Raw genomic sequence first — 24,390 nt, 5'->3', positions numbered from 1 at the left:
TTGCATTTGTATCCAAGTTTCAGACGTTTTCGTCAGTAATGACTCTCACCCCTGAGTAAAGTCTTGGATGCAATAACGATATTAATAATCATACAGGTTTTCAACAAAACAGAAATACCACGCTCCAATTTCATGAACCAAATTCCAAAAAAGTTATACAGATACAGCAAAAGTGCTATTCCCTACATGTACCTCACTCGCATTTTAAATAGAGCCTAACTGGTTTTTGTATTTATCGTTTACACTTTTAGCTGGTCCATTTTCATGTAATTTCTCTCGATGTAACTGTTGTAACTGTTTTAATTTTTTTATTTAATAATAGTCTTTGTTTTTTCTTGGTGTTCCCTGATTTCGTTGTAGGTCTTTTTGTGGCCTTTGTGCCTTTAATTTAAATTTTAAACTTATTTATTCTAATAATTGTAATTCAAATTTAATTTGGCCTCTGGCTGTGACGTTTGAATTTGTTTTTATTAAACCCATAATAAACCAAACAAAATTCCAGTAATTTTAACGCCTGGCTCATTAAATTTCGTTTAAAAATGAATGCTTCGTTGAATATCAGTTTATATCTTGATTTATTTATAGACTAATCACGGCGGTGTCAAAGGTCGACTCCCAAAGTCCATATTGAATGAGGAGTCACATGACCCAGAGGGTGAGGATGAATCTGAGAGTTTGACTCCGAATGGAGAAGATGAGGTAAGCACAACAAAAGTATGCTTACCAGAATAAGGTTACCAGCCAAAACACCATCTAACATGTTCGATTTGTGACTGCACTAAAACTCTAAAGCAAAATTATTATCTGCTTAAAATGACACTAGACACTATTGGTAATTGTCAAAGACCAGTCTTCTCACTTTGTGTATCTCAACATATGCACAAAATAACAAACCTGTGAAAATTTGAGCTCAATTGGGCGTGGAAGTTGCAAGATAATAATGAATGAAAAAACACCCTTGTTACACTAAGTTGTGTGCCCTCGGATGCTTGATTTCGGGACCTCAAAATCTAATTCTGAGGTCTCAAAATCAAGTTTGTGGAAAATTAATTCTTTCTTGAAAACTATGTTAGGTCAGAGGGAGCTGTTTCCCACAATGTTTGATACTATCAATCTCTCTCCATAACTTGTTACCATATAAGGTTTTATTATAAACATTATTTTGAGTAATTACCAATAGTGTCCACTACCTTTAAGCAGCTTTGAACATGTGGTCATCTTGGTCATGTTCCCGGTATCCAACAGTGTTGAATACTAATTGTACATTAAGGAACTAGACTATTTTTCCTTCCAGCCTCGGTTTGGTCACATTGATTTGGATGAGAGACAGTCAATATGGCTGCCGCATGAGAAAGGTCTATAGGCCGAGTTACTTTAATGTTTTATGTGAGAGAGGGCAAGGCCATTTTTTTTTTCCCCAAAGGGCACTTCCAATGGAAGATCTGTAAGCTGAAGGGAAACGGAAACCTTTAAAGGGCACCAATGCCAAGACCAGGGCAACATAGGCCAACGATTTGTAAACATTTTGTTATAATTATTTTGTCCTCTTTCCTCAATACAACTGAGCCTGAATTATACTTTGTTTTTTCAGAATGAGGAGGTTGAGATGAACTGGAATGTCATGAATTATTTGCCGACAGCCGCAGCGTGTCAGAACAATTTCAATGTAAGTTTAAGAAAGATAAGCAGCAACAAACTATAATCGTTGCTGGCATAGCTTTCTGGTACCAAGCATGATATTTTTTCTACTTAAGTATAACTTCTGTTTTTTGTGACCTTCAGAAAAATTATGTCGTGGCGGAGCTGAAAAGAGAACCAAATTCAAGCTCTGGTGTTTCTATTCATCATAGTGTGGGTTCGATCAGTCTCGGTCGTGACATTTGTGTCCCTGAGCAAGACACTCACATGTGTATAACTATAATTGCTTCTCTCCACCCAGGGGTAAATGGGTACCTGTGAGGGCTCAGGTGGTTCTTGTGATTGATTTAGCTTAGTAGCGCATGTTTGTTGCACAGACTGTATACTCCTCAGGGAGCTGAGATTAAAAGGCCAATTAATGTTGGAAGCACTTTCAGTCACCAAAGCGCTGTATTAAATCTGGTTATTATTGTTCCGAAAATGCCAACAATTCACATAGTTCCTAAAGTACTTTTTCATTTCCAATCGTTTACCAGATGATAATCGCAGGGTACATCCTTGCCATCTATCGCAACGCCCAGGAGGAGCAGCGACATGCCACGCCCGGAGCCACACCCATCCGTCGCCGTGGCAACACTCAAGAATCACAGATGGTTCCAGACGAGACGACAACGCCCCGTGCCGTGACCTACGCACAGGGTCTGATCGACGGGGAACTGTCGCAGCGTCTGTTTTCGTGAGTACATATATGTTGAGATACACCGGTCAAGTGAGAAGACTAGTCTTTGACATTTACCAATAGTGTCCAATGTCTTTAAGTGTACTGGACTCGAGCTCTAGTGTTTCTGATCAGCAGTGTCCTTAAACAAGTCACTTAATAACTTTTGCTTTGTACATCGGAGAGGATAACATATATTTCATCCTTCTTTGTTCCATATGGATATGGGTAACATCATCCGGGGGGCCACTTCATGTAAATCATTGCTGCTCAGTCACCTGCACGTGTACATCCCGATATGTGGAGATTGGGCAGTAATTCACCAGAACTTTCTTTTCTTTTCAGAATTACGCAGAAAATCCAAAAGAAAGTGTCTGGAAATCGAAGCTCTGGTTTAGACTCCTCGTCAGACTTTCCTCAGCTTCCAGGATCTTATCTTCTGCTAAACAACCCAGCCCTGGAGTTTGTTAAGGCTGTCTGTAAGGTAAGGGTTCCAGCGACATGATTGGAGTTATTTTTGTCTAAATCTTCTCTCTTATACATCTGTGTTTTTGTCTGTATGTTTGTAGCCTGCATGTCATGGCTGAATCTTGACTTCAATCTGGAGTTGTTGTACTCTCTTTAAAGCATTGCTGCTGTCCTGGAGAGTGTTGGGTCGCAAAATCCATTTGTGCTTAGTGCTCATGCTGTCAATATTGTGCTTAAAAGACAATGATATTGTCAATCTGTTCTGAGAGAGATTGGAAGCTCCATCCCTCTTTAGTTCATCCAAGTTCTGTCACATGAAACCTATCCTACGTCAACTGGACTGGCTACCCATCAGGTCCCGGATTAAATACAAAGTTCTCCTTCTCACCTTCAAATGCATCCACGGTGTAGCTTCTCCCTACCTATCTGAACTTATAGCTATCACGCAACCATCCCGCTACTCCCTTCGCTCCTCTCACCCGCCTGAACCACCCATCTCCCAAGATGCTACCCACACTTGCCACACTTGGTGATAGAGCCTTCACTACTGCCGCTCCCAAACTGTGGAATAAACTCCCAATATCTCTGCATAATCAACAATCTGTCGATATGTTCAAAACACTGCTCAAAACTCACCTGTTCTGTTAAACATATAGCTCTGTCAAGCGCATTTGAACATGTACATGTATATGGAAAATTTATTAGTATTAGTATTAGTACATTATTAGTATTATTATTATTATTATTATAGCTGGCAATGCTTCTCTTTGGAACCCTTGCAGATTGGTTGCTGTGACTGCAGCCACTGTTAGCCCGTTCCAAAATCATAAAGCTCTTTGGAAAGGGCTATCCAAGTGCATACTGTCTGCAAATGCGATAAGAAATTTGACGTCACAAATTCGAAACAAATATTTCGCATCAGTTGAAACTGACTCAACTCCTGCGAAATTTTGCAGCGAAACAGCCCTGTTATGTCAAAACTCGCTGTGCCTTCGCAGGAAGTATGAACTAGGCTTTCCACCATGCAAAGTTTGAAATCCAACTCCTGCTCTTTATCATTCTTGCAGATTTTATTGCTTGACTCGGACGTTCACAACCAGGTGAATCGGCTCCAGCGTAATCTCCTTCGGCTGATCGGCACGGGGGAGTTCTCAGACGAGGCCCAGTGGCGTGACCCGTGCTTGTCCTACATCCTACCTGAGGTCATATGTCGAGTCTGCAATCACTGCCGAGACCTTGACCTCTGCCGCGATCCATTGCTTATCCAGGATGGCAATTCTGTGTAAGTTTGCAGTCTTTGATTTTGCATCACCCATTTACATCACCAATGAGTTCCCACCATTGATGTAGGCACGATGGGGGGTGCCTGGCAGGCCTGCCCAGAACTAACGAATTTCTTTAAGCACACTGAGCAAAATACACTCTGCTGCCAAGCTCAGATTTCCCCCAGATTGCACTTCAGCAATGATGGCCCCAATATCTAAACATGAATAATTTTAATATATATTTGGTTTGCAGTAACACCATGTGTGTATCTACTTGCCAGGTCGAGTTTGTTCTTAGCAAAACAAAATATATATTGACACCTCACCATACAATGCCTCAAATCCTATTTATGAATATTTTTGTTAAACTGCTCTCCATTAGAGTACTTAATTGGCTTTAGAGTCCACCGCTAAATTTGGTCTTGCTTCAACACCGGATCCCCTCCCTCCATAAGAAAATGCAAGTCTCGCGTTTATTGGATTGCTTTTGGGACTGCTTTGGTCCCCCGTACATTGCTTTAACAAATGAAGGAAATTAAAGTTGTGCACTTTAACAGGTCCCAATGGTTGAAAACGTGAAAGACTTGCACAGTCTATTTATTTTATAGTCAGGAACGTATTGAAGAATTTGAGATTTGTCTCTGTTAAAAAACTCATCTTGCCAAGCTGGCCTTTGACTGATTTTGTTGTTCTTCGTTGTATTTTTAATATTTGATATAGTTCTTAGCTCCTTGCGAGATATTAGTATGGTTTGTTGTTTTCATCTGTTTTCAGGATGTTTGTTGTCTTTTAATAATCTTTGGTTTTAACCTTCTTTGATTTTGGTAAAGTTAATTGTCATTTATTTTAATTGCTCATTTTTAAAGTAGTTTTATTGCTGTTTCCTTTATTAATTTTAATGTTAGTAATAGCTTGTATGGATATGTTTTTTATAGTGTACTTTCTTATATTTTAAATAATATTTTATTGTTCAGTGCATTTAAAACAAATATCTTGGAATTTGCACTATATAATTGAATAAATCATTATTATTTTGATGATTCTCTGCAGCGCCTTATGGCAATGTGTTCAGTGCAATACAGATTACGATGTCGTTACCATAGAGCAGTCATTAATTGAAGCAGTTCAAAGGTCATCGATGGCGTACACGCTTCAAGATGTTATCTGCCCAAAATGCCAACAGGTATAACCCCCCCCCCCACCCAAGGTGTCCCACCGCCCATCCCACCTCTATGGTCCATCTTATTCACACATAAGGGTAAATATTAGTATAAATATATGAATAATAAACTTGCGGGTCTACAGTTGTACAACTGCGAGTAAAATCTCTTTTGAAGGAGTGGTGACTAAACCACTCCCTCAAAAGGGATTTTACTCATGGTTGTACCCGCAAGTGTACTATTCATATTCATAGTTACTCTTATTCTCCACACCATGCAAAGCTATAAACACCATTTATTTACACATGCTTATGTGTTAAAGAGGGAGCCCCTTCCCCCACATGCTCCTACATGTATACTCTAAAAGCCCACTTCATACTCCCTGGGAATGCGAAGTGAACTTTGACCCCACCAGGGCTGTTTTTGCAGCGAATGTTCCCATTCATTCAAACTTACATTTACTTCCATTGTTTTTAAAGGAATAGCCAATGAACACAGCCATTTAATGAGGCAGAGAAAACTAAATGAATTGAGTATGGAGGCATCATCTGGAAGCCGAGGCTTATGTAGGGATGCTTGGGGACAGACAGTAAACAGGGACAAAAACTGGCAATAAACAGGGACAAGAACGTTTGGACAAGGTTCAACTGTTGCAAATTATTTGTTATATAAATTTTGTGACGTAAAAATTTACTTCACATTCGCAGGAAGTATGAAGCGGTCTATCAACACTATTTTCTTCTTGTAGTTACTAGAAAGAAATGATTTAAAGGTTTAGATTGACAAAAATAACTTTTAATTCGGTTTGGGAGAGTGTTCCAGAAATGTCATCTATGATGGAGTTCTAACTTTTGTCTTTTATTTCTCTGCAGATCAAGATGCCCAATATGTCAACGTACTGTGAGTGCGCTGGTAACTTTGTGACTACGTTAACTGGGACAAGTTTCATCAACAAGATGAAGACGTTTAGCAACATAGCAAGGTAGACTTCTTGACTTTTTGTTTTATAGCACCATTTCATACTCGGCGCTCTAGAGAAGAATTTATTTTACTAAGTACATAAAAAGTTTGAAGTCTGAAACAGTTTTGTTCTTCATTTGTGCATTAGTAAGAACCTTTTCATTCGTTGAAAGATGGACAAATCCATTCAAGACGGCTTTGCCTCATGAACGTTCCATCTTTCAACTCATGAAAATGTTTGCACCATTGCACTCATTAACATTCATTATTTGTATTCTAACAAATGAACAAAAATGATTTGCGCCTCAAGATTGTTTTACTGTTTTGTTTCCTCAGACATTACAAGATGCCTCTCCTCCAACATACAGTCGATTGGGTCATTCAGATGAATCCAGTTTCAGCTTGCTAGAGCATCTGAAAGAATCCACTGCCATCAGAGGGGGTCTAGGTGCGACCCCGACCCCTACAAACCCTGTGGTTAATGAGTGTCTGGAACACCCCCCCCCCTCCTGACAGTAGACTGGGTCATTCAGATTAGTCCTATCTCAGCTTGTTAGAACATCTGGAATAATCTACTGCCATAACAGGGGGGACTGGTTGCTACCCGTGACCCTTCAAACTCCTTGGCAAATGAGTCTCTGTTGCCCCTTCCCCCCCCCTCCCAGACAGTAGACTGGGCCATTCAGATGAATCCAGCCTCAGCTTGTTAGAACATCTAAAAGAATCTACTGCCATCACAGGGGGACTAGGTGCTACCCCAGTTGAGATAAATGGAACAGTCCAGTCTAGGATAACAGTAGCTTTGGTGAATGAGTCTCTTGAAGACCTCCACTGATGTGTTTTCTTCTTCTTGAAACAAGGACAATCTTTAAGAGCATTATCACTTAATACAAACAAGTTTTCTTACCTGGAGGAGAATGGTAAAGCCCAAAGTCTGAGAATTTCTTACCTAAAAGGAAATGGAACAGTCCTAAATTTCAATATTGTTTCAAATGTACTGTTCAGATTTTCTCTGAGGTAGTACAGGATTGGTAGAGCTGACAAAATAGTGGCAGACAGTATTCATGCTTTGTGTGAGAGAAAATAGTGAAAAACCATGCATAATGTTCAGCATTCTTACCTTGTATCTTTAAAGACACTGGACACTATTGGTAGTTGTCAAAGACTAGCCTTCACAGTTTGTGTATCATAAAATATGCATAAAATGACAAACCTGTGAAAATTTGAGCTCAATCGGTTGTCGAATTTGCGAGATAATAATGAAAGAAAAAAACACCCTTGTCACACAAAGTTGTGTGCTTTCTGATGCTTGATTTCGAGACCTCAAATTCTAAACTTGAGGTCTCGAATTTCAAATCGTGGAAAATTACTTCTTTCTCGAAAACTACGCCACTTCAGAGGGACCTGTTTCACACAATGTTTTATACTATCAACCTCTTCCCATTACTCGTTACCAAATGAGGTTTTATGCCGATAATTATTTTGATTAATTACCAATAGTGTCCATTGCCTTTAAACATTTTTGAATGAAAGTATATGAATGGTGAAGTGACTTGAAAACTTATTGTACAGTAAAAAACAAAAAAGTTTAAATAATCTAAATTAATATTCTTTATCCCCGATACAAATTTAACATCTATTATATAGCGTTTTAACATCTATTATATAGCGTTGTGGTACCCGCTGCCAAAACATAGGATTCGAACTGCCTCTAGCTACCGGGCAATCTCGGTAGTCTAGTTGGTAAGACACTGCTCTAGAATTGCAAGGGTCGTAGGTTTGAATCCCACCCGAGTAATATGCCTGTGAGATTTGTTCACAGGACTCGGGAAAGTACTGAGTTTACAGTGCTAGCTCACATCGGTGTATGGGTAAAAACCAAAATTAATATTCTTTATCCCCAATGCAAATTTAACATCTATTATTTAAAATAGCTAGTTTGTATAATGCTATATAAAAAAGTGCTTTGCAAAAACTTTGTTTAAAGAAGAAAAAGATTAATAAACGTAAACTTAACAAATTAAACCAACCGTCAATAAATAAAAATCTGTATTTGCACCCAGGCGAAACATTGAGGCCATCTTTAGAAAGAGAAAACAAACTAAAAAGCCATATGCAAAAATTCAACTGGAAATGCCTGTCACACATAGCAAGGGTCAGAGCTGTTGACCCAGTAAACAACATTAAATTAAAGTTAAATATATAAAATTAATAAAGACATTTAATTGTTGTTTGATTTTTGATATTGGCAGGACCATATCGCACTGACATTAAAAAGTTATGTCGGTCAATTAAAGTATTTGTTGAAACTTGATGAAGGTTGGTTTAATACAATTTTGAAAAGCATCATTTGTTTCCTATTTTGATTGTTATAATGGGTTTTTTTTGTGGGAGGTGGGGAATGACAAAATAGGCCATACAGTGTAGGTTAAAATCCCATTTTGTCTTTGTTTTTCAACCCCAAATTAAAATAACTGTTTGGTTGACAATTGATGGTTTATCAAAACAAATACTCTAGTTGTGTTGTAGTTCTTCAGGATTTTTTATTACCCCCCCCTTCCCTGCATTTAATTGTTTATTTGTGAGGGGGTGTCTAACCATGGAGGTAGAATGATATTGACCGGCATATTTTCTCTGTTTTTGTCAAACAAAAATTACATAATTTGCTCAATTATTAATTATGTTGGACCTAAATTATATCATGTTATGTTTTCACCTTTGTTACACCCAATATATTATTACTAAATTGTCCTTTATTTGTTGCTGAGTTGTTCCGCATATAATATATTTGTATAGAAATGGTTACCATTTATTTTGGAAACCATACTTCTTTTTTTTGAGAAGAAACAAGTTGAAAATGATTACCTGTGTATTGTTTGTATTTTATCATGTTTCTGACTTGCTTACTGATGAATATTTATACATTTTTTGGAAGTGACCAGTTATTTTTCACAGACCTGCTAAGCAAACAAATTTGCTTAGCATGAAATTTATTCCTTGATAAAAACAGGATTACCAACTAAATGTCCACGTGATTTTCAGGACAGGCAAACAACAGCGGAGTACCAGTAAAAAAGTTGGTTGGTAATCCTGTTTGTACCCAAAAAAGTTAAACTTTTACTTTTAATGGTCAGGAATCATGACAAAAATTAAAACGTTTCTTATAAAATACATAAGAATTGGTCACGTGATATATTGTCGGGATCCCGTGTGGATCAAATAATTTTGAGCACTTTATTTCACTGCTACTAATAATTGGCGGACTTTTTCGAGCAATGGCTCAAATGAAAGCTTGTAACGTTCTCGACCCCCATCAACATTCCTATTGATTGAATTTTAAATCAAATCGGCCAAAAATCTGACATAGCATCTGTAATGCTTTTAATGAATGTCCGATATCACATGGATTTAGGACTTTGTTTAAATAAACTTATGCTTTCTCAATTTTAGTACTTGCACCGTTTTCCTCTTTGTTCACAAACATTTAATTCACGGGCACACGCTTGTTTTAAAAGACCAGCCATTGAGGTCTTGGATGTAGGACATCCATGCAATGCACAAGCTATAGTTGGCAGGAAATACTGACACCATTTCTAGACTGATTTTAGTGCAGCTCTATGAGATTGGCAGGGCCCTGTCTGTTCATGTGTGGACCATAACTCTCACTTGATGTATCCCAACATAATGGATAAAATATCAACTCTGACAATTTGGGCTCCATTGGTCATGGAAGTGGGAAAGAAAATGACGAAATAAAAAAGTTTGTGCGCTTTCAGCTACGTAAAAGGCTAAAGTCTTTTTATATTAAAGTGAGAAATTACCTCTTTCTCAAGATACAGAATTACTTTACTTCAGCGGGAGCCGTTTCTCACAATGTTTTATACTATCAACAACTCTCGATTACTTGTTACCAAGTAAGTTTTTATGCCATCAATTATTGTGAGTAATAACTAATAGTGTCCAGTGCCTAGTTGGAGTGTACTTGTAGGCGAGTTACACGGCTGTTGTAAATATATAAATATACAACACTTTGTTATTCAAAACAATTTAGGTTATTTATCAGGATGCTGAGACCAAACCTTATCCGAAAGGAAAACACACTATTGTTGGATTACAGATCGCCTTTATACCTCGGACAATGGTGGGCTTAGTGGAGGTATGTATGGAGCGCCTAATAAACGATAAATAGTCCGACTGAAAAATATGGTTCTTTTTGATATGCTGTATTTATAACGAAAACACACTTAAATATTTATATAAAAAAATACGATCACAATAACAAAAGTATGATTATAACAAGTATGCAACTTTTTAACTGATACGCTGAATTCCTCTTCAAAAATGTGTGATAGAAAACTGAAACACCTTGTACAAAAGTTAACTGTGACCGGCCTTTTCCTCTTTCTTTTTATTTTATTGTTTTTATTAGAAAGTTGAATGTCTGTTATTAGTAGGATTTGAAACTATGCATGGTGGGGGTGTAATTGGGTGAGGTTTGTGGTAACACTATGTGTAACTATTGGTTGAGTAGTTGGTTTTGTCTGAAGACTTCCTGAAGATGATCAGAGCATACTGATGAAAACGTCACGGTTATCCAACGGTTCTTTTGAGAACCTACACTACTCAAAAGAGATGTTTACTACATACAAACCAGCTTCACACTACAACAAGTGTATTTTTTTTTTAATCTTGCAACTTCGATGACCAATTGAGTCAACATTTTCACAGACTGTTATTTTATGCATATGTTGGGATACACCAAGTGAGAAGACTGGTATTTGACAATTGCCAAAGGTGTCCAGTGCCTTAAAAGTTTGTTTCCACTTTGCCCGCCATATCTCACCTTGTTCCCTATTCATAAAACCACCCCGTAGACGGTTGCTAGCCCCCGTTGCCTACGACGCTCAGCATGCGGGGTTCTTTGAGTCAGTTGAACCCACTGCAGTATCAACACACAACAAACATGTCATCGACATGATCCCAACTCTACGCAATAATATAACCATTTATCATAAAGTATATTTACCTAGCAGTTGACATCGGCTCGTGAAGTAACAGGTTGTATAAAAGGTCAAATTCTGCGGATGAAAATGATCGTTGTTTTGTAGCAACCACGGGGGAAATTCAGTCCGGAGGTTTTTGAATGACTTCTTTGTGATCGTAAACTCATCTACGGAAATTGAGTAAATTGGATGTTTTGTGATTGGGAGAAAACTATCCTGCGTAATAATTTAGGAAGCTGTTCAGAGAGTCTTTTTTTGTGTGGAACGTTGTCGACACGCACTTAGCAACCTGGTCTGCACAGTTTGTAACAACCCAAACCCTGAGTACAACGTGGGGAACTTCACTTTGGAATCTTTGTTGCGGTGTACGGGTGAAATGGAGTTCTACTTATATGGGTGAGTTTTAAGGGGTTATGCTAGGGTTTCGGTATTTTATAGGCAGATAACTTTTGGACGAACATGAAAATAATGTGGGAAGAAACTATAAATACTAAGCCGCTTTGCGGTTGTGGAAATCCCGTATGGTGGGTTTTGGCTCTGAAACGAGCCGGTGTGGTCTTGACGTTTCGAACAGTATACTCTGCATGTCTTCAGGAAATGAAATTATGTGCTTCCGAAAGTTATTTCCACTGCTGGGGTTATCAAACTTGTTGGTGTACGATCACTTCGTACCTACTTCGTTACCCTACGCCCAATTTCATAAAGCTGTTATATAAAAGGCAGTGTGATGAACACTATTGGTAATTTCTCAAAATAATTATTAGCACAAAACCTTACTTTGTTACAAGTTATTGAGAGCTGTTTAAAGGGATGTCGGACACTTCGTACCTTTGCCACTTCGTACCCTGGACACTTCGGGACACTTCGTACCGTAACCAAATTGGTCACTTCGTACCGTGGGCGGGGTACGAAGTGACCATCAGCTGAGTCACTTCGTACCTTCATTAAAATGTGTATTCCTCAATAATTTAATGTTTGTTGAGATACAAATTAATAAAACATAATGAATTATAATTTTCGTTTGAATATGTGAATGTCATTTTTAATGTGAAACTAGTTACCGCCAAGGACAACATCTTCCGCCAATATGTTTTACAAATAAGTTAAACAATCACGCAATCGTCGAAATGGCTCCTTGGTCCCAACAAAGTGTCTAGTGTCTTTAAGCAGAAGAAAAGCTGCTCAGTATATAATTTTTTTTTATGTTTCGCTGAAGAGTTGAGTTTGGGTACCAGTCGCAGCAATGTAAACTTTAATGGTTTTTCATGTTTTTGCTATGTAAAATATTTCTGTGCTTAAAGCAAGTTTTTATGCTTACATGCTTTATGAAATTGTACTCATGACATTTTGGTTAAGACGGACGTCAGACACTTCGTATACCTTTACCAGTTAAAATGTGCATAATCTTTTCCCAATCTTTCTGTAAGTGTCTTAGAGTTCCTCTTAAAATAGTTGTCAAGCCATTAAAAAAAAATGTATGTCAAACAAACACTTCGTACAACCTTTTGTGACTTGTTTTTTTTTTTTAAATGGGTTGAAAGGGTATTGCTTTTGAAAAACGGGGGGTGGACACTCGTTATCCAGGTGCGCTTTACAACAAAACGATGTTTGAAGTCGGGATTTTTAATATTATATTTATGGTCATGAAATAATTTTCCTTCAGACTGATGAGCAGAATTGATACTTCAAAGAGGCAGAAGGCGATTGCCTCCATGCCCCATGTCACTGCCTCGGTGCCCTTGAAATGCTCCCGGGAGGGTACCCTTTTTACCAAAGGAAAACAATGCCTTGGTGCTTGCCCTGTCAAAAACGAAGCATACAGGCTAGTGTAAGTTTATACTTAAAATGGGAAGGTTTGCGGTATGCGTAATGACAATCTCTAATGAGTTGGGGTGGTTCTGAAAAGAACCGTTGGTTTCAACTCGGTGTATACTGGGTGCGTTCGATTAGCTTCCCCGGGTCGAAACCCCGCCACACACCGGGGTCGACCCAGGGAAGCTAAACGAACGCACACTGTGGAACTAAAAAGTGTCCCGAAAATCTGGTGCCGAAAAACTACTCCGTGGTAGATTAAAAACAATTAATTATAATAGCACGACAATTCTCTAAAGACAAAATCTACCAGGTAAGTAGACACACACATGGTGTTACCGCAAAACCAAATGTTATAATTGTTTTTAATACAAAACCTAACTTTTGTATTGTTCTTTCCATGCAGAAAATGCCCTGCCTAACTTCCTGAACTGAAAAGCAGTGATGCCTGCTCCACCGAGCAGCGTCATGCTGGATGTAGAAACCATTTTGGGCATACACCGGCCCACCAAGAAACCCTCAAGCCTTAAAAAACCTCGTCAGCCCCCACCGCCAAAGTACATCAATAAGGAACGGGCCCTCGCCATCGCGAAGAAGTTCAAGATCTCTCAGATCGGAAAGGTCTCTGTGCGAGCCGGGAGGAATGGTGGTGACGACATCCCGAAAGTTAGTCTACAGTCCGAGAAAGTCCTTACGCGACGGATACTCCTCGACCGTGAAAAGGGGCTGGAGACGGCGAGGAATACTAAGGACAGCGCGGTCGGGAAGTGCATCCTCGGAAGAAACGATTACGAAACGAGGAGATTGGGTGTTGAGTTTGATCAGCTGAATGAGGATGTTGAGAGGCGAAAGTACCAGCTCCTGCGACGGAAAAGTGTGTTTGTTCAAAAACGTGGTTTGACGCTCACTCAAAACGGTATTGTGTTCGACTCGGATGCTCCTTCTGGGGCTGTGCCAGGTTCACATCCCAGCAGACGCGCAAAACCTCTCCCGGATATTCAAGAACCAGACAGAAAGCTAAGGGATAAATCTCCTTCCTACATGCGCCCTCTAAGTTGCGATCGTACCAGGTCGACGGATTCACAAGTTGCTGAAGTAGAGAGGTTTCTAGCGAGCCCAACAATGCAGCAGTTCACTAAAGGCCCGGATGAAGACAGCACTTTGCTTGCATTGCAGACGGTAAGCGAAGCCAACGACCTGGAAGCAGCATCCAATATGGCGCCTACTAATTCATTACCAGCACGTCGGGTCAAACAACACGAAATGAAACATTCTGACCTCCCTGAAATTGCAGAGAGTGTCTCGTCTGTTGGTTCAGAACATGATGTGTTTCACGACATAGATGATGACGCAAAAAAAGGGTTACCCAATTTCCCCATTACCAAACCCCTGAGTAGAAGTACGTCAGTTCGAATCACGGAGGCAGAAACTGATGATGTCAAGAGAAGACACTCGACCGCTTATTCGGGACTTCGGCGATCTGTCGGCAAATCCGAAAGCGACCGAACAGCTGGACCTGAATCGGCAATAGTTCGCCCGTCATCTCGCAAGCGTTCCCGTCGTACATCTTCAATTCGCTCAAGAACTCACTCGGGTTCCCGCCCAAAATCACACGGGAAATCCCGAAGTAAACGTGTGTCATTCTCGCAGAAGCCGAACCCTACCCGCTTCAATGTGTCAAGCCCCTCGAAGGACCCGAGGTTTACCGAACTCACTTCGAATCTCATACCCGATTCGGCGAAAGCTTTCGATCTTTACCGATCCATGGGTAGGTTGAGTGTATTGGACAAATTGCATAAGGAGACCGAGTCGAACGTTTCCGATGGACTTCGTACGAAAATGGAAAAGATCGGTCCGATTCGACCGGTCGGCAACATCAAAAGCATTTGATACTTTGTCGATAATTTTTGGAGCATAAACTGATAAGAAGGGCGCCCTCTTTCACTACTGCTGAACGGATTGTACGTCTTATTCTGCGATTCTACCTGAAACTTTATGACCGTTTATTTAATATCACACACCTTTCTTCCGAAAAAGTTTGAAATGTTCAGCGTCGGTTTCACATAAAGATCTAAGATAAATCTTAAAGAAACTTCACAGAATTGGTAAGACAAAAAAACCATAAAACGTAACGGTCTAATGATGATGATACATTAGAAAACATCCCTTGAATATTTCTGTCTGAAATGACCAAGATGGCCGATTTATCTCAAACTTCTCAGTTTATGAATATAAAATGGTGGAATACATGAAGTAACTGTTTTATTGGAAAAAAAGTAACCAACTTGAGATTTATATTGTGACATCACACTTTGCTTAACAATAAAAGTGGATTATACCTGTGATATCCAAGCGCTTTGTGAAATCTGATTTGCCATAAAAGTTGAAATTTTCTAATCTTTTGATGTAATTCCAAGAGTTATTAAAATGTACTAATTTACTGTTTAAAAGTTGTCCCTTCCCATAAATTCTTTTTACGAGTTGATAACTCAACAGCAGACCAGAGTGTTTACTCTGCTGTGCGAACACCTTCAAAGATTAATAGTTTTAACACACACGGTATAAAACAATGATTATGGACAATGATTATTCACGAAAGAAAAAGTGGACATCCAATGAAAGCACCTAAAAGATGTTTCCTTTGGGGTCCTTAAGAAAATGTTCTAAAGGAACACGTTGCCTTGGATCGGACGAGTTGGTCTAAAAGAAGCTTTCGAAACCGAAGTTGTTGTGAAATGCATTATGGTTAAAAAGATGTTTTAAAAGTAGAATAGTAATGATCCACACAGTTAGTATCACTAAAAAATGCACGGTTTTCCTTTTACCTCGTCGACAAACACGGTTGGCCATTATTGTGGGAGTAAAAATTCTTACTTAAATTAAAATTAATGGCCGACCGTACTGTTAAGTGTACGAGGTAAAGAGAAAACCGCGCAATTTCGAGGCATGTTTTTTTAGATCATTATATTCTACTTTTACAACATCTTTCTACCATAGAGTGTTTCTACTAACCATTATGCATTATAACATTGGTTACAGAACGCTTTTCAAAGACCAACTCGACCGATCCATGGAGGTAGATTTCTACCTCCATGTAGTGGACACTATTGGTATTTTTACTCAAAAATTATTAGCATAAAACCTTACTTGGTAACGAGTAATGGGGAGAGATTGATGGTATAAAACATTGTGAGAAGTGTCTCCCTCTGAAGTGCCATAGTTTTCGAGAAATGAGTAATATTTTCCACGAATTTGATTTCGAGACCTCAGATTTAGAACTTGAGGTCTAGAAATCAACCATCTAAATGCACACATCTTCGTGTAACAAGGGTGTTTTTTCTTTCATTAATATCTCGCAACTTCGAAGACCAATTGAGCTTAAACTTTCACAGGTTGGTTATATTATGCATAAAATAATATGTTGAGGTACACAATGTGAGAAGACTGGTCTTTGTCAATTATACCAATAGTGCTGCCTTTAAGGGTATAGGCCTAGATTGATCTCTGTGATTTTCAGTCAGACGTATCCGCAACGTTTAACAACCAAGCTTTATTTCTCACCATGACTTCAACTGCCTACCCATATCATCCCATCCCCAGATTTTTTAATAAATGTCTGAATAACTTTAACAAGTTAAGGCACCAAACCTTAAACAGGGGTTGTACTTGGCCATCGCCGGGGAACGCTGATCAAGTATCAGTAGTTCCCTGTGGAAGGCTTACGGTACTACATCCGATGGGGACAATATTAATAGTTCCCTGAAGAAGCTAAAGACAGATTTCATATTTGCTAAGGCTTTGATAAATTTGTGTGGTCCGTAAACCTATGATCGGAACAATGCATAAGTGACAAAAATTCCGTTGCGCTTCCTCCTCGTGATGATAAAATCTAAGCGGAATTTAATATTTCAAACCAGACCGGGCGCCCTCTTTATTTTGGATGGCTGTTCTGACATGGCATGGCCTTCATGAGATTTTGCAGTTATATCCGACGTACATGTGTTTACGTAAAGTCCAAAACAGTACATTATGCATGTGCCGTTAAAGTTAAGGGGCGCCCTCTTTATTTGGGGTGACCGAGCTCGCTTGACCGCACTCATCTCTCCAGCAGCCCCCCCCCCCCCAAAAAAAACAAACAAAAAAAAACAATAACCTTTCACCTCACATCATTCACACATGGACTGCATGACCTACTCCGACATACAAGTATATTTTTTGTGTATGTTTACATAAACCAATACCCGTCCCAATCCTTGCCTGGTGACCAGTCTACCTTTCATGCGGGGGACCGTTAAACTAAAAGGGCGCCCTCTTTATTTTGCGCGGCGGAGCTCGCTTGACCGCACTCATCCCACTCCCCCCCCCCCCCCCCAATCACCTTTTACCTCCCATCACGTCTTCACATGGCCTGCATGAGATTAGGAATCCGACATTCGCGTGTTTATGTTTACATAAATAAACCAATAGGCCTACCCGTCCTATAATCCTTGCGGATACAGACCGGGACCTGAGCAAGCGAGACCGTTAAACTTAAAGGGCGCCCTCTTTATTTGGTGGCCGTGCTCGCCCCCCCAAAACCCCCCCCCCCCCTGATGCGACGCGTGTGTGTACATTGGATGTGGACCTGCAGCATGCAGTCAGTGCATTATTAACTAAAGGGAGGTGTGTTTGTCATGTGTTGTCGGCGCCGCGGCAGGTGTGTGCATATTCATGTTGGAATCGGATGATGATAATATTAAATGTCTCCAGAGATATCGACATAATTATTGCATTTTGCTGAGATGTTTTCTGTGTATGGGTAAGCTGTTTTAATTATCCTGGTGTCATGTGTTTTTCAGTAGGATAACAGGAAAATTGTTCACAATCAAAAACTGATTTTTTTTCTTCTAATCATCTATCCATTTTTTAAACAATAACACTTTTTAGTACTTATGGTGTGTTGAAATTTTTAAAGGTTTTATGTTGCGGGGCCAGTCCGCCATTAACAGTGCTCACTGCATGCACGACATTGGAGCAACGTCATATGTTTTCACACCTTTCATTGGTTTGTATTTTATTGAATATCCAGAAGCTAGTATGGCGTGCAAAATAAATCAAAAATATTATTCAATTACTACTTAACAAATTTAATTACATTTTTGTCCTAATAAGGCATAGTGGCTACTAGAACCCAGAAGCACGCACACTTCATAACAATCCGTTTGCCTCCATTTCAGACCAGTTATGTTTGGTTTCAGGAGATAAGAAACCAATCTATGATATTTTCTCTTTAATGTAGACTTAATATTATTACGCTCAGTATCAGAATTTATTTACAGCTAGCCCACCTTGTTGAGCTGTAAATGGCTCCGCTTTTACTATCGGTCTCATCACTGTCGTCAGGGGATGCTATCCGTCTTGTGTGGGGGGGGGGGGCGCTTTAGGGCCCCGGAATTTTGTTTAGCCCGTAGATGCTCTCTGGTGCAATCTAGTGAATCTGAGGGGTGATGTTCCCCCTCTCAGATGTTGGAAGTTAATGCTTTTTCAAGCTATTGATGCACCTATTCTTGCTATCATGGTTATTGTACCTAAAAAGCAACTCAATTATAGCTTCGTTATATCAATATTGTTTCTGCATTCTAATGCTCAGACGGCGTTTCATCCCTATCATCACCAGACCTATTAGACACAAGTTTTATGGGGCGAATCTCTCAGAATGGAACAGAACATCTGTAAAATGTGAGCAGCAGTAGAACCTTTATGTGCGGATCTATGAACCAAGTTTTTTGGGGAAAATCTGTCGAAGAGTGAGCTCAGGGGTGCGAAATCTTTACAGCATGGGTCCAGGCCTGCCTGTTAAGGGCCCGGGAAAATTTTGCATTCTAGATTTTACATCATCAGTCTTCAAACTCCCAGTGAAAGTTGTAGAAGCTGAGAAGAGACAGTCCTAGCATAAGAGAGGTGTTCTAATGACCTATTCTTCTGGTTTTACTCCAAACCTATGGGTGCAAAATATCTCAGTTAGGAAATACATCGCGATATTGCGATACTTAATAGATATCGCGATATATGATGCCTAATTGTGTTTATGTCAATTCACGCTGAATCGTTTGAAGGATTGTGTCACTGATGCCTAATTGTGTTTAAATGTCAATTCGTGAATAGTTGTGAGTGACACAATTAGTTCACCGAGCAGGTAGTCGTGTTAGTTTTTTTAGTAGTCGTGGCCGCATGGATAAATATAATATTTTATAAGTAAAAAAAACGGTAGTCGCGACTTGACTACGCAATCAATAGTCGCAACATCAACACTAATCGCTCTAGTAGCACAGGCTTAGTGCTGGTTATAGGGCATAGAGAAAGCTGTCCTCTCTCCATGTTAAGGGTGACCTGGGGCTTAATACATTGTAGCACGGGGATGTTCTGCATTGTGTATCAGTTATTATAAGCAATCTTGACTTCAAAGTGTGATGTTGTGATATCACCCAGTGACAATGATCACACCCCTAGGGGCGAAGCAAAGCGCTCAATATTTTTTCCTGCAAGGCATGTGGAGCTCATATTGAATATGAGACCTATATATTCCTCTATAGCACCATAAGGTGCTGTGGTAATAATAATAATAATACCAAAACTTGTATAGCGCTCTAATCATGTAAACATGCCCTAGGGCGCTAAACATGGAAAAATAATTATAACTTAAAAATTAGAAAATACGGAATTATAACAACGGGAGTAAACATTCTTAAAAACATTCAACAACAAACTTAATCAATAGAAATCCTGAAGTATTAAAAATGTAATTAGGTCTAAAATCTCAAATACAAAACATTGTTACACATTGCAAGCATTAATAGTAGGTTAAAAAAAATACATGGATTATTGACAATTAAAAATTATTAAACCATTTCCCAGTGAAAATATTCAATTTGCAATTTGCAATTGGTGCAATATGCAACCGATCAGACCATGAACACCAGGTGAGCCCCTTCCCTTTACGATAAGGCAAAGTCTGGTTTCTTTTATTTAAGCGTTACACAGCACAGGGGACCAACGGCTTTACATACCATCCCAAGTAGGATGTCACAGCAATAATGGTCATGTAAGTGTCTTGCTAAAGGACACAAGTGGAAGTGTCGTGGCCGAGCGGTTAAGAGCACCGAATTCAAACTCTGGTGTTTCTGATCAGCAGAGTGTGGGTTCGAATCCCCAGCCGTGACACTGTGTCCTTGAGCAAGACACTTAACCATTGCTTCGTCCTTCGGATGGGACGTAAAGCCGTTGGTCCCATGTGTTGTGTAACGCATGTAAAAGAACCCAGTGCACTTATCGAAAAGAGAAGGGGTTCGCCCCGGTGTTCCTGGTTGTGGCTGCTTATTGCGCCGTAGCACCTTGTAAACCCTTATAAGGTGCTAAATAATTGGGTCTCAGAATTCATCACTGCAATAACCTATCTTTCTGAAAGTTTGTATACTCAGCGCCTTGAGTACCTTGTTTGGTAGATACGTGCGCTATATAAGACTTTGATATTATTATTAAGTGACAAGACTCTCCAACCCACACTCTGCTGATCAGAAACACCAGAGCTTGCTCTTATCAGAGCTTGCTCTCGGCCACAGACACCCTATAGCTTTACAAAAAGGCACTCACTGCATGTGTGTTGTAACAAAGCAATTTTTATTCTCAAGTCAAGTCACAAGTTTTTTTTTTGCTTTTAAAGTCAAGACATAAGTCAGGAGTCAATTTTTCACATGTCAAGTCACAAACTTCACATAAGTTCTGCCTGATGACAAAGTGACAAGAGCATGCTCTCGAAAACATAGGGCAGCTAGCTACATGTACGTTGACAAATTGACAACACTGGGTACGTACTTTTTATCAGATTAGTGGCCATCATTGTACATTTCTCCCTTCATGGCTTATACATTATAGACCTCTCCTTAGGGTGAGATTAAAATCATAAATTTCAGCTGAGTTTCATTATTCAGCGACAATGGTCATGCCTTGTTACCGTGGTTACCCTTCAGTCACGCCAGGTAATTGACCAATAGATGAACTTCTACAAGGAAGGTTTATCCTAGAGGCTTAGTTTCTGCTTTCATAATAGCGCTTATACAATGTATCGTCTCCCAGTGACACTCGAGGCACTTTAAAGGAACACGTTGCCTTGGATTGGACGAGTTGGTCTATAAAAAGCGTTTAACCCTTTTTTTATAAAATGCATATGATTGGAAAGATGTTTTAAAAGAAGAATACAATGATCCACACAAGTTTGCCTCGAAATTGCATGGTTTTCTTTTTACTGTGCGAACTAACACTGTGCGAACTAACACGGCCATTTATGGGAGTCCAAAATTTGACTCTTTATAAAAAACGGTTACAAACGCTTTTCAAAGACCAACTCGACCGATCCAAGGACACCTTTGGTAATTGTCAAAGACCAGTCTTCTCACTTGCTATCCCAACATATTTTTATTCACAAAACAACAACGTCAACGAATTTGCGAGATAAAAACGGAAGTAATAAACACCCTTGTCACGCAAAGTTGAGTGCTTTCAAAATATGCTTGATTTCGTGACCTTAAAATCAAATTCTGTGGTCTTAAAATCAAATTCAAATATTTTAGTGAAAATTACAACTTTTTTCTCGAAAACTACTTTAACCTACTTCAAAGAGAGCCATTTCTCACAATGATTTATATTACTATACAACAGCCCTCCTTTACTCATTATCAAGTACTTGTTTTTATGCTAACAGTGATTACCACTAGTATCCGTGCCTTTAATAATAAATATTTTCCTGCAAGGTTTGATGGACTATGTATGTTTGAATTGTGTATAATGGTTTACAAGGTGCTGTGGCGCAATATGCTGCTAATTGGACCAGGAACACCGGAGCGGAGCCCTTCTTGTTTCGATAAATGCACTTTTGGGGGTTTACGTCCGAAGAAAGAAGCATCATGGTTAAATGTCTTGCTTAAAATAACTAGCTGGGACTGGAACCCGGACTCTGCTGGGCCCAATTTCATAGAGCTGCTTAGCACAACAATTTGCTAAGCATGAAGTGTCTTCCTCAGTAAAAACGGGATTACCAACAAATTTTCTACATGATTTTCAGGATAAGCAAACAACAGGTGAATACCAGTAACAAGCAATATATGCAACAAATGGAAATTTGGTTGGTGCTTAGCAGCTCTATGAAATTGGGCCCTGATCAGAAACACCATAGCCTGGGTCCAGTGGTTTATAACCGCTCAGCTATGACACACCAATACCACTGGGTTCAAAGAAGACAGGTATAGTAAAAAGATCTAGCTCAAGGACACACGTGTCATGACCAAGTCGAACCCATACCATGACTAAACCATCAGAACTTATTAAACGTGATGCTCTAAGTGGCTTGCTCGTGACTCCCTACACGATCAGTACAGTGACATAACATCATAACCATCATAATGCTTTTTAAACAGGTACTTACGGGAATGCTATTTAAACTTGTTTATAACGTGTTTGTTTACCATTTAAAGGCAGTGGTAACTATCGGCAATATTTCAAATAAATATTAGCATAAAACATTACTTGGTAACGAGTAATAGGGGGCTATTGATAGTATGAAACATTGTGAGATACGGTTCCCTCTGTAGTAACGTAGTTTTCTAGAAAGAAGTAATTTTCCACGAATTTTATTTTAGAGACCTTAGGATTAGATTTTGAGGTTTCTAAATCAAGCATCTGAAAGCACACAACTTCGTGTGACAAGGGTGTTTTTTCTTTTATTATTATCTCGCAACTTCGACAACCAATTGAGCTCAAATTTTCACAAGGTTGTTATTTTATGCATACATGTTGAGATACACCAAGTGAGAAGACTGGTCTTTGACAATTACAATGTACCAATAGTGTTTTAGGTTTTATGCATAAAATTATTTTGAGTAATTACCGATAGTGTTCACAACCTTTAAAGTAAAGTACATACATGTATTTAGGGGGATGAACACAATCCAATATTTTACCTTTAAATCAAGTTCACTGGAATACATAATTTTGAGTCATTGTCCGCATAGCACTTTGTGTAAATTTGCACTCATCTGTAATGTAGAATATTCATCATGAAAAAAAAAACCACAGTAGGCAAATCACTCGGAAAGCAAAAACTGGTTCTGGAAATATTAACGGAACTCCTAAGGGGAGGTATCTAGATTCACTGACGGAAATTTTTCATTTTGCACAAAACAGACTCGTCATTGTAAATTACAACGAGCAGTTTTAAAAGGCGGACATTTAATTTTTGCTTTTCTTGAAGGGTTTTTGCTTCAGCATTTGTGATGAAAAACAAAACAAATCTACAGTACATGTACAGTGTTTGTATCGCCTTACTTTTTAAAATAACAAAAGGTTAAATTTTGTTGTCATTCATCAATTTGCTTTTAAAATTAATTTGACACCTTACTCAGAAGTTCGGATATGTAATTTACAGTGTTAAATCTCTTCAGTACCAAATTGCAAAAACTCCTTTCTCAAATTTTCCTCTCTCGATTTTTGTTAATATTTCCTGAGAAGAATATTTGCATTCCAATGTCTTTGACTTGTCCGTCTGTCAGGCGAAATAAACTACAACTCAAGCATTTCCTATTAGCCCTAAAACTGACATGGACAGTTGAACCGGAAATTAAACGGAAGGCTGATGCCGTGCAATGACCTCAGATGTCCTGGGGCAGATTTCATTGAGCTATTGATTGTTATTTCTGATCAGCAGAAGACTTATTGCATTTTTTTACAAATCTCAACACGGAATCACCTTCGTTGCCTCCATGAAGTAGCAGACCTGCTGTATTTACCTGTAAGGTACCGTAATACAACGTTGGACTAGCTTTGAATTATGAGACAATACTATCAACCTCTCCCCATTACTCGTAACCAAGTAAGGTTTTATGCTAATAATTATTTTGCATAATTACCAATAGTGTCCACTGCCGTTAATGTAAATCTGTGGACGTTGGTGTTTTGTGTTGTACAAAAAGTACCCAAACCCTTTAATGAGAAGAGGGTTGGTTTGAGTCCTCCTTGCCTTGTGGTTTGAGACATGTGTACACTTGCGGTATAGTGCGTACATGTAGACACGTCGTCAATTACGTTATTAATCATTCAGACATGTTGCCACCACTGACTATCAGCATGATCAGACCTTGAACTTTACTCTTAAAGGGGTACAGCAGTTTCCGTCTGACGTTTGCATTTATCACTACGGCACAACCACTGATTTTGTATTTTGGATCTTTTAAAAAAACAATTTTTCAATGTTTGCAACTTAAATATTATGGGGCACCTTTGGTAATTATGTTTATTTTAGTTTTAATTTAAATTTGGTTTATTGCTATTTATGTACA

The 24,390-nt window shown here is 39.0% G+C and overlaps 3 protein-coding genes across 4 annotated transcripts in view; all 3 read left to right on the top strand.

The window, feature by feature from the left end:
* LOC117301395 (DNA polymerase epsilon catalytic subunit A-like) overlaps positions 1–7,409 on the top strand; it is a 50,987-nt gene extending 43,578 nt beyond the window's left edge. The window contains exons 42-49 of the mRNA XM_033785355.1: positions 586–699; positions 1,592–1,666; positions 2,175–2,374; positions 2,702–2,840; positions 3,892–4,106; positions 5,140–5,272; positions 6,122–6,231; positions 6,546–7,409. Of these exons, the coding sequence (XP_033641246.1) occupies positions 586–699; positions 1,592–1,666; positions 2,175–2,374; positions 2,702–2,840; positions 3,892–4,106; positions 5,140–5,272; positions 6,122–6,231; positions 6,546–6,618 (1,059 nt within the window). The 3' untranslated portion in view covers positions 6,619–7,409. The remainder of the gene's footprint in view (positions 1–585; positions 700–1,591; positions 1,667–2,174; positions 2,375–2,701; positions 2,841–3,891; positions 4,107–5,139; positions 5,273–6,121; positions 6,232–6,545) is intronic.
* Positions 7,410–11,287: 3,878 nt separating this feature from the next.
* Positions 11,288–15,487, top strand: LOC117301488. Its single transcript, XM_033785509.1, has 2 exons — positions 11,288–11,608; positions 13,431–15,487. Exon 2 carries the CDS (start codon positions 13,469–13,471, stop codon positions 14,912–14,914), a length of 1,446 nt encoding a protein of 481 aa, XP_033641400.1. The 5' UTR covers positions 11,288–11,608; positions 13,431–13,468; the 3' UTR covers positions 14,915–15,487.
* Positions 15,488–17,696: 2,209 nt separating this feature from the next.
* The window catches only part of LOC117301320 (vitamin D3 receptor-like), a 30,163-nt gene continuing 23,469 nt past the window's right edge, over positions 17,697–24,390 (top strand). Inside the window, exon 1 of one of the 2 annotated variants that reach the window (XM_033785212.1) lies at positions 17,697–17,822. The gene's annotated coding sequence lies outside the window, so the exon portion shown is untranslated. Of the gene's footprint in view, positions 17,823–18,027; positions 18,069–24,390 lie in introns of those variants that run through there. The other variant, XM_033785213.1, reaches the window with a different exon arrangement.

The sequence above is a fragment of the Asterias rubens genome, chromosome 17 (genome assembly GCF_902459465.1).
Source record: "Asterias rubens chromosome 17, eAstRub1.3, whole genome shotgun sequence".
Lineage (NCBI taxonomy): Eukaryota > Metazoa > Echinodermata > Asteroidea > Forcipulatida > Asteriidae > Asterias > Asterias rubens.
This window is presented reverse-complemented; position numbering and strand designations above follow the sequence as displayed.

Bases quoted from the DNA above. Each gene is read 5' to 3' on its own strand.
- LOC117301488 (XM_033785509.1), top strand. From the start codon at position 13,469: ATGCCTGCTCCACCGAGCAGCGTCATGCTGGATGTAGAAACCATTTTG.